The sequence below is a fragment of the Sander vitreus genome, chromosome 4, assembly GCF_031162955.1.
Source record: "Sander vitreus isolate 19-12246 chromosome 4, sanVit1, whole genome shotgun sequence".
NCBI lineage: Eukaryota > Metazoa > Chordata > Actinopteri > Perciformes > Percidae > Sander > Sander vitreus.
In genome coordinates, this window is record NC_135858.1 from 34,029,814 (window position 1) to 34,040,546 (window position 10,733).

The 10,733-nt window shown below is 40.8% G+C and overlaps 1 protein-coding gene across 1 annotated transcript in view; it reads right to left on the bottom strand.

Moving 5' to 3' along the window:
• LOC144516131 (odorant receptor 131-2-like) overlaps positions 1 to 8,139 on the bottom strand; it is a 12,778-nt gene extending 4,639 nt beyond the window's left edge. Inside the window, exons 1-4 of the mRNA XM_078247329.1 lie at positions 8,039 to 8,139; positions 6,807 to 6,945; positions 4,558 to 4,983; positions 3,587 to 3,756 (exon numbers count right to left, since the gene is read on the bottom strand). Coding sequence (XP_078103455.1) covers positions 3,587 to 3,756; positions 4,558 to 4,983; positions 6,807 to 6,945; positions 8,039 to 8,103 — 800 coding nt within the window. The 5' untranslated portion in view covers positions 8,104 to 8,139. The remainder of the gene's footprint in view (positions 1 to 3,586; positions 3,757 to 4,557; positions 4,984 to 6,806; positions 6,946 to 8,038) is intronic.
• Positions 8,140 to 10,733: the final 2,594 nt, after the last annotated feature.

The window sequence follows — 10,733 nt, forward strand, 5'->3', positions numbered from 1 at the left end:
TCACAAAAAGAAATGTGCAAATATAAAACGGATCTGCAAATAGGCTACACAAACAAGTTTCACAAATAAATAAAAAAATCTGTAAATAGGTAACATTATACAAATTTACAAATGAATGAAAAACATTGGTGAACATCTTCTTAGTCTCGCTTTGCCAGACCTTCCTCCACAGCGTTGCGGAGGAGGGTCTGGCAAGACCACACAGCACTACTGGAACGTGCTCTGGTTAATTGGCATTTCTTTAAACCAATCACAATCGTCATGGGTGGCGCTAAGCGTAGGATGGAGCCATGGTGCCTCTGAAAAATAGCCTCAGGAAGGAACTTGTTTTGGTGGAACATGTTTACGTTCAGAAGTAGTTTTAGTCGTGCAACAGAAAACTCAGATTGGACAGATGGCTAGCTGTCTGGGGGTACCCTGCAGAGATCTGAGGAGCAGTTAACCATAGTCCTCATGAATTTACAAATAATAAAAAATAATTACAACACAAAGAAAGAGGAAGGTGACAGACATCTGGCCGAAATGAGGACATCTGGCGAAATTTCTGACGGCACTTAAAGTGCTCATATGCTCATTTTCAGGTTCATAATTGTATTTAGACGTTGTACCAGAATAGGTTTACATGGTTTAATTTTCAAAAAACACCATATTTTTGTTGTACTGCACATTGCTGCAGCTCCTCTTTTCACCCTGTGTGTTGAGCTCTCTGTTTTAGCTACAGAGGGAGGCATCTCACCTCTGTTCCATCTTTGTTGGGAGTCGCACATGCTCACTACCCAGGTAAGGACTACTAGCCAGTCAGAAGCAGAGTATGAGGGCGTGCCACGCTAGCAGCTAGGCGAGTATTATAACGTGTGTTACAAAGTGACGCACGTTTATCTCTGAAGTAAAGGCTGGACTACAATAGAGCTGTTTGGAGCAGTTTGTGAACAGTGTTTTCTGTTGGAGATGGTAAGTCCCTTTGGGGTGGACTTTGGGCTTTTTCACTTTGCAAGCCTATTACATGCAGAAAAAAGATATATAACATAATAAAGGAAAAGGGAAAAGCCAAAAAGCATAATATGAGCACTTTAAACAATCCCAAAAGTGAAACGTCGTCGATATAAACTGACATCTTCCTAACATTTACAACTTCCAAATGGACATTTTTGCCCACTGAAGTTGTTTTTCCGATTCTGAAATTCGGAGAACCTCACCAACTCCAACCAAAGCCGACCTCAAAATCCAAGATGGTTGCTCCGTGCATCAACAGTAGTGAAAGCTGTAGTAATATACAGTTTATTAGCACATCTGTCTTATCTGTGTCTCATTAAACACAGTAGGCCTACTGTCCAACTTATATCTGGAGACATGTTGCTACGGTCTCTAATATACTGATCCTGCAAAGAGTTGTTCATATGATGTGTTTGCGGCACTCAGTGGTACATTTTGAGCAAGTTTAATTATACAGTATTTGTAAGTCTTTCTTTATTTTCACATCGCCGCAGAGAATCAGTATGTTGTAGTTAGTAATACATATTAAGTTATACTGTGGTTCTGAATGGATGTTTATATTTCCTGTGGCACTACTGTAATATTTCTGCTATCTCACAACTGGGATTTTAAGACTGTGTATGTGTGAAATAATTAATGAACCCACTTTTTTTTAATCACTTCGTTTAATATCCAGAGAGACTTCTATATTGCAAGCAAGGCCTTTAAGTTTCACACCAACAGCAGCTGACTCTTCATTTTACTCAGTAGCTCATTAGAGAATATAGGTTTCCTCTTCATTATACTTTAGATGTAAACAAATTAAGTGTTTACATTTTTATTTGTATTTATACATTCAGAAATGTATTTGTTTATTGATTCATATTTCATTTTTCGAAGTTGTATTTAGACTTCTGCATGTATATGTGACGGTGGATCCATCTAGTGGCCAACATTTGGTTTTGCGTCTGTTGGCCTTTTCCCCTTTTCCCCTCTACTTCTTTCCTAACACTTGACTTCACTCAGTGGAGCCACAAGCAAATAATCTGTTGTCTTGTGTATTTTCATATGATGTTTGGTTTTTAAACATAGAGATGCTGATAGTTAAAAATGACGACAACAAAAAACAATGGCTAAAGCAACTACATTTTTAATGATTTTTGTCTTTAGTCATACAACCTGCACTGTCCGTAGGGACACTGACAGTAAACAGTCATTTGTAAGATTGTAATTTTTTCAAAGATTATTTTGTTGTTGCTTTTATTGGCTTTATTTATAGGACAGAATAAGTCAGGAAAGTGGGAGAGAGAGGGGGATGACATGCAGCAAAGGGCCGCAGGTCAGAACCGAACCTGCAGCCGCTGAAACAAGGACCGAGCCTCTTTACATAGGGCCCATGCTCAATCAGGTGAGCTACCCAGGCGACCCATTGTAATTTTTTTTTTTTTTTTTACACAAATTTGGCTTTTACCCCTTAAATGTAACATTCGGTTCTGAAGGCTACAGATTAGGCTACTCTGCTCTGCAGGTTTTATCTTGTTAAAAAAATAAAAACATGTTAATCACATAATGGTAAAATCACAGGTAGTCTCTGAAGGGGAGACACTAAAGGCCCTGATTATACACCAAGCCGACGGCCCGGGGACTAGAGTCGACGGCGGAAAATTAACCAAACAAACATGTCATTCATCGGCGATAGCAATGTACTTTTACTACGATGCGACAAGAGCGTGTGAATTCAACATTAAGTTGTTACATTTTACTAATTTAGTGGCTGGCCAGCTGGCTGGCTAGAAAGCTAGGTTATAGAAATACCTTGCGTGCTCGCTGGAAAATACTGGCGACTTTTTTACAGAAAGTCGCTGTCTTTTCTACAGAAAGTCGCCAGATTTGTCACTAGTCGCTTTTGTGAAAAAAAAGTCACTAAATCCAACGACAAAGTCGCTAAGTTGGCAACACTGGTTGCTTGCTAGGGGGCTAATTGTTTAGAGAGAGAGAGAGAGAGAGAGAGAGATCGAGATCGAGAGATCGATCTATTATGGTCTTTATATTATAGTATACTAGTTTTGGAAAATAATCTTTTTTTTTTTTTTAACCAATATTGCGATTGTGATTTAATATGCGTTTATTTTTAAGCTCTTTATCGTCTGTACTATTCAACAAAGCTAATAGTATAGTATGACCAACATAGTATTAGATAGATTAAACATGCTGCGCAGAATTATTATTTTTAAAGCCAAAAAAGTCCCACACAAATGACATGATGTTCCTTTTTGACACTAAAGTTTCCCCAGTGTCAGGTTCTGTCGAGCCTGAGGCCATTGTACAACAGGTGCAGGTACGGCGAGGTACGGCGAGGTACGGCGTAGCGTGCCAAGTTGATGCTTCCTCTGCAGACTCCTTTACACTCGCATGTCACGTGACCAGATATCACTGCGAATGCAATTACTATTTCAGGTATACTGAATTCAGCTGAACTGAACCAAGAGCTCACATGTATACTGACAGTCGGTTGGCTGGATGTGATTATTTCGCATACAGGTTCACTGGCAGTAACACCGGTCTGACCCCGACGATACTTTTGCCCCGACAAGCCAGGTACCGGGTCCAGTACTTCCTGAACTGCTCATCCCGAAAACCGTAGATGACCGGGCTCATGAAGCGGGGGATGATGTAGACGACCAGGAAGAAAATGTAACGGATCTCTAGACTGAAGCTAGGGAAGAGGGAGATGAGAGCCGCCTGAAGGGAAGGAACCACGAAGGCAAGCAGGCACAGCAGCAGCTGAAACACAAGACAGATACATCTTAATAGTTATGATTAAGAAAATACAACATTTACAAAACCCAATCAGGTTAGCTAATGTCTTTAAACTTGTACAAACATATACATTTTTTACGTGTACCAAAACTTTGCAAACAAACTGTTAGTGAGAAAATGACCCTACTTCTCACTTGCTACTTCAGTAAACATTTTTATAGTGAGTTTATGGCCAAGTTTAAAGTCTATTTCTGTGAGAGAAACATTGCACGCTGCTACAGTTTGCTGTTCTGCCGCATCGCAGATTGAAAAGCACACCTGACTACAGGAGCCATTTAGCTCACACTTAAACAGGATTAATGGTCCTGCGGAGGCTCCACGCAGAGCTTTCACCTTAGCCCACGTAAGGCCTAAAGTTTATACTTGTTGCTGGTGTGTGCATTGGTCTCAGCAGGGCCGGTATGTGTGCGTGGGGAGTGTGTGGTAGAGCAAGTGAGAGAGTGCTTCAGAGCGAGTAGCGACTCTAGATTCATAGTGAGAGTAACAAAGTGTCTCCCCCTGTGCTTTCTGACCACATTTTTGGTGCAAATGTTCCACCAAAACAACTTCCTTCCCGAGACTATTTTGCAGAGCCACTGTCGCTGCGTCCAGAGCTTAGTGCCACCCAAGGCGATTGTGATTGGATTCTTTGGTTTTTCTCCTATGCAGGAGTGTACACTTGAAGGGGGCCAATGCGAGACTATTGGTTAGCTTTTCCTCCTATGACACACAGAAATATCCTTAATGAGAAAAGTGTTGGATTGATTTCTGCGGAGAAACACCGACCTGCAGCCCATGAAGCAGCACAGTGTTCCTGGCTCTCTTCACTGATGCCAGGCCCGTCGAGGCGGCCTGTGCCGCCAGCATGATCTTACAGTAGGTGTAGAGCAGCGTCAGAGCCACGAAGGACAGGTACAACCCGTCAAACACACAGTTCTTGTAGTAGATGGACTGATGGCGGAAGAGAAGTGGGTGGTCGCAGAAAATGGAGGTTCGGAAGAAACTCAAAGGCTGGTAGACGAGGGTGATGAGGAGGTCGGTTGCGGGCGGGGCGGCGGTGAGGATGAGGATGACGCCGATAAGGAGGAGGGTGCGAGGGACTGTGCACATCTGGCCGTAGTGCAAAGGGAAGCAGATGGAGATGTAGCGCTCCACTGCCATGCCGGCCAGGATGAGAGGGGTGGAGCGGGTGGTGAGGACCGCCGTCATGATCTGAGGGAAGCACAGAGGTGGAAGAAGAACTCAGGTCTTTCACTTAAGTAAATGTAGCAATAGCACAATGTAGAAATAATCTGTTACAAGTAAAAGTCTTACACTTTTGGGGCGCCAAAAAAATACTCCTAAGATAACCCGTTCTCACTCCCAGCGTGTCAAAAACCAGCGCTTGTTCAAGGGCTTTAGGGTGTTAGTTACTGACGCAAAAAGTCTACTCTAGCGTCTTTATGGAACGCACCGGGCATAGCAATAGCTCGACGGCAGCACTGTAAGATGATGTAGTATAAAGAGCGTCAAAGGTAGCAAGTAGTACGAAAGCAAAGCCGGTCTACAGAAAGCCTTTCCACTCCCTATTCATCCCCATTGTACCAAATTTGGTTGCAGTTCCACCAGAGTTCCACTGGGGGTGATCACGGTCCAGTGCCAAACTCAATGGGACTCTATGGAGCTGGACGGCTAAATTAGTCTCTTTCGCCTGATTGTCGTTGAGAAATCTCAGATTTGATTGTAGTTTTTGTAAGTTCAACATGGATTATAGGTTGAAAGTTGAATGAACGAGTACTTGTGTCCTTTTGATTTCTTACAGGTTGAGTCGTTGTTGCCCATAACACGCTAGCATTCTGCTAATGAATGCTGATTGGTCAGTGAAGGACTGATTACGATCAGAGATCCCGCTTGACGGCATCCGAAGCGGAACCAGAATGTCAGAGTGAATATTTCGGCGTGGTCTTTAAAACATTAGCAAACCTCTTTCTAGCACGTGTATTAACAGGGAGAGGCTAACCTGTCAGCTGTGTTGTTGATGCCTCGAGAGAACAAAGGAAGCGACTCAGAGCTTGCCGTAAAGCAGTATCTCTGGCCGTATATGTGTATGACGTCATTGACTTTTTAGAACAAAAAAGCCACTTTAAAAAACATCTAACACCCAGCAGTGTGTATTTTCTTAGCGTCCCTTTCGAATGCACCATTGAAATTACTAGAAAAAAAATGATATCATGAGAAAAGTGGATTTTGAGGGGTATAGCTCCATAGAGTCCCATTCATTCTGCACTAGCCTGTGAGCGCCCCCTATATGGAACTCTGGTGAAACTGCAACCAGTTCAGAATCCGGAAGTAACGAGAGAGTGGAACTTCTTCCCTTATTAGAAATTCTTTGTACGAAAGGCTGAAGATCTGCGTAAGGACACAGGTTAAGTTGGTGGATGTGTCAAACAACACATGGACTTTCACCCAGGAAACAGGGGTTCGTGTCCTGTTCTCGTCCTGCATGTCACTGAAACTTACATATTTTTTTACCCCACCCACCATCTTTCACTAAGCTTAACTAAGTGGTTTGTGCATGTTGAAAACTGATGCCAAGTCTCCTGACCAAATGGGTACCCCAGAGCGTCAAATCAAGCCATGGATGGGATTACATTGGAATTAGTGAAAAGGCCCCTGTGTCTGACTTAGATGCTAAAGGAGACTTTTTGCATCAGTAACTAACGCCAAAGGCACCTGATCAAGCTTGGTTTTGACGTGCTGGTAGTAGTGAGACTGTGTTGTTTTTCTAACTCTCTTTCTTTTCTCCAAAGGAAAACTTTATCATCATCTGTTTTATCTAAAAAGACAAACTCCGTTCTGTTCATCTCACTTTCATTTTAAAAGAAAAGGCAATTCATTACCAAAAGGTAACATTTTTATGTGTAAATGATACGATAAAAGATCGATACTTGGCGTCCGTGTATCGATATAATATTGCCACCGAAGATACTATGTTGTATATCCCCACCCCTAATTATTTGGGAAAAATAGGAAGTGACATTGAGTTAAGGACTTACCAGAAAGCAGCAGACGGAGGCGTGGATCATCCTGAAGATATAGCTGACCACGTAGAGAGCCGTAACGAGGCTGAGCTGCAGGGCGTCGTTGATCACCATGGCGATGAACATGATGTACCGCGGGTTCTCATAGAAGAGACTGCAGTCAAAGATAAACGGGAGCTGAGCGAGATGGCAAAAGTGTTTTTCATTGCTTATTTTAGTTCCTTAATTTCCTTCGGGATTAATAAAGTATCTATCTATCTATCTAGTTTTAGTTTACTATAATAGTTCTGCGGGATAGTTAGGATGAACAAAGTGTCTTAGAGCAATGTGCTTATGTAGGAAATTACTTTAGTTTACATGAGGTCAAATCGCCTTTTCATGTTTTAGTGTTCAACTTTTTGATATTAATGAACGTCCGTTACATTCAAGCCATTGCCAAATGAGTTGCTACAAAGCTAATTACGAGGTCACGGAAGGCTTGTATCATGTGGACGCGCCGACAGTTTTGTTGTCATTATTCACAGTGCAGATCCATTTTTGCTACATGACTGAAGCGTGGTGTCGCGACGACATACATCCATGGTTGATGCTCCACGCCCTTGACCGGCAGCTGACTGGACGAACGCGTCACGTGGGTCTGGCTACTCCCGAATTTCAAAATGAACATCATGGTGGCTCGTTGAGAATACGATCTCGTATTTTATCGAAAATAGTTCACCGAAACGTGTTTCTGAAAACATTTTAAGCGAGAAATAGGCCATACAGTTGCTGAATCTGTCTTCATTTCAGATCGACAAAGGTCAGTTTGAAAGATTTTTGTCTACTTCTATTGGATAGTCACATCGCGTTCAATGGATTAATTTGCATAAAGATGGGCGCATTTTTTTGCGTTAAAGTCGCTTGACGTCACCCATAGGAATAAAGTGGAGTGCGGCGCGACAGAAGCGTTGCACGGCCAGGTGGTTCTGCACGGTTAGACTTCCTCATTGGGGCTATAGAAACTATGCACTAAAGCTTTAACAAAGAAGAGAAGTTTTTTTTTTTTTTTACCACAGCTGTATAGAGATTAATGGCAGAAAGTGTACACTTGGAGTAATTGATAAAAGGATTCATACACGTTTTGTTTCTGTCACCACATTTAGGATGCTGCTATTAAATCATGTTGAACATTATTTGATTAAACACAGCATGACACAGCTCATCATGTGTGTTTGCAGAATGTGACAAACATGTAGAAGCGTGTCTACCTGTTTCGAAGGAAGGTGTGCACCATGCTGCCGTTGATGACGCTGAGGGCGAGCCACACCAGCATGGCCACTATGTTCTTGGTGAGAGCGTTAGAGAAGCTGTCTTTAAACTCTGCCACAGCGCCCGCTGTCAGCGCAGAGCTGCTGTTACTCATCAGCAGCTCCAGAGGGTTCGCCATCTCCGCCTCACAATCTGAAGCAACACAGAGAGGCAAGCTGAGGTTTTACAGACGAAAAAAAACCTCTTCTTTTCATGTTTTGTTTGAGGGATGCATTTTGATTTCATGATAATAGCCAATTGGGTACCAAACAATTGTAGACACACTATAAGGCACAGACTTTAAACGTCTGCACACATCAGGGTGCATTTTTTGGTCATTTTTTAAAAAAAGAACATATTGGTGATGTAACGATACACTCAATTCATGATATGATTCAGGATTTTAAGTTCACATTACGATCTCTTTTTGACAGAATGAGCTGCAGACAAATGACTTAAACATACAGTATTCCTTTATTTCTATGAACTGTGTAAAAAACAACAGATGTTTCCTCTTGTCAAAAGTGCAACAGATATTGTATTTTATCTTAAATAACAAACATTAAATACAGAGTTAATAATTCGATTTTAAAAACAAATCCCACATCAAAATAATTGAATAAATATAAATATAATAATAATAATATATAAATCTCTTCAAATAAATAAACTAAGAACACGTAGTGACGTCTGAAGTCAAACAAGTGAAATCTAAAGTTGATTACGCCCTGGGCCGTTAAAAAAAAAGTTTCATTTTTCATCTCAACCGGTTGTAATCTTTACACATTTATATTGATTTAACTGATTCACGATGCATCATTTATTTTAATAATCGCTATTACATCCTTAGAAAGCAGTATAAGGAAAACTGATGAGTACATCAAATGCACGAAAGGCTGAATTTCTTTTGTTGTACAGCAGCTATATTGACACATTTTGTAGTAATAAATATAAAGACACCCAAACCTGAACACACTTACAACCACAGGTTATCACATTCACACTTTATCAGGAGTCCATGCCTCACAAATTAAGCTTCACAATCTGCAGATCAAAGAAAGAAAACGCATTCAGTGTGAAGGACTTTTTAAAAGTGGCATTACAAACATTTTAGTTTAGTTTCTTTTCTGATAATGTACACATAATGCTGATATTCCACATTTGGTTACAGCTTTGAGGCTTTTATTTAGACAAAGGAAACGGTAACCATAAAATAATGTGTCTAATTCATTACTATAAAAGCTGTTTATTAAAATCAAAACATCTAATGCCTACGTTAAAGTAGAAGCCCTGAAAAGACTAAAGTCTGACAGCTTCTCACATCGAAAGACAAACTCAAGGAGTTTAGATTTTAGAGTTTAGACTTCTTGGTGGTAAAATCTTCTAGTCTGTGACTGAAAATTCAGTGATATTATGACAGATTTCCTTCATCTTCAACAGGGGGTCCTCAGAGTCAATGCAGGGAGGCCCCAAATGATTGTCTTAACATTAATCAAACATATTATTAGGAAATATAAATCCCCACTGATGATAGGCTTACTGGCCTATAGGTAAGGTAGTCACTAAGATATCCATCCACAGATACAGTTAAGGATTCAACATTAAAACATGATTTATAAAATCATGGCAACAATTATTAGGCTATGCAAAAAAAAAAAGGTGAAGGTCAACCTACACAATATTGTACGCTCAGGTTAATATGCAACTTAATTTCTACAATATTTGTAGTAGGGGCTCCCTGCTCTGTCTCTCTTTCGGTTAAGGGGTCCTTGGCTTAAAAAACATTGTTCTAGTGTATGGTAGGCAATAATGTCACAGAAGTTTTAGTCACAGACTAGAAGATTTTACTACCAAGACTTAACAGTGTTATGACCACCTGACACCAAACAGTTGAGACAATGGGAAGTTCCGTTCTCTCAGCAAGACTCTCATGCTTCCGTTCCAATGAAAATGTGTCTGCGACAGTGGGAATCGCTTGAAAAGTCATTTGGGTGTAAGGTTGGCATAAAGCACATTCACATGATTTCTAATATGTATAGTATCAGAAATAATAATACAACTCCTGTTACACAACCGTTTCACTGTATACATGGATATTATCACATTTTATACAAACTTACTTCATTCAGCAGCCCATAAACCTCCACTCTGTAGTCTGTAATGAAAAAGGGAAATGCATTAAACCAGAATATTGCATAACCTCACATTAAAACAATGTAGTTTCACTGTTTAGGGCATTCAGATTCACATACTCTACTTTTAAGTATCCATAACATGATTCATAAAAGTGTACAACAGAAAACCTTTTCACACTTGTTTGTAAAGAACCAAGAAACGCATTATCCTTTACTACCAGCTGTTTCATAGAACTTCAAAAGAAAAAGTCATAATGATGTTAAGGTGATTGATGGCCAAGCCTGTCTCTCACCTGTTGAGTCCCAGACTCCTCTAGCAGCCTGCTGTCTCGTTTATAAGGATGTGTGTGTGTGTGTGTGTGTGTGTGTGTGTGTGTGTGTGTGTGTGTGTGTGTGTGTGTGTGTGTGTGTGTGTGTGTGTGTGTGTGTGTGTTGATCAGGTTGCTGTAGGGATAGGGTAAATGTCATGATGTCACAGGTTATGTTATGGATCCCTGTAACGCGCGTTAGTGAGGAGGTT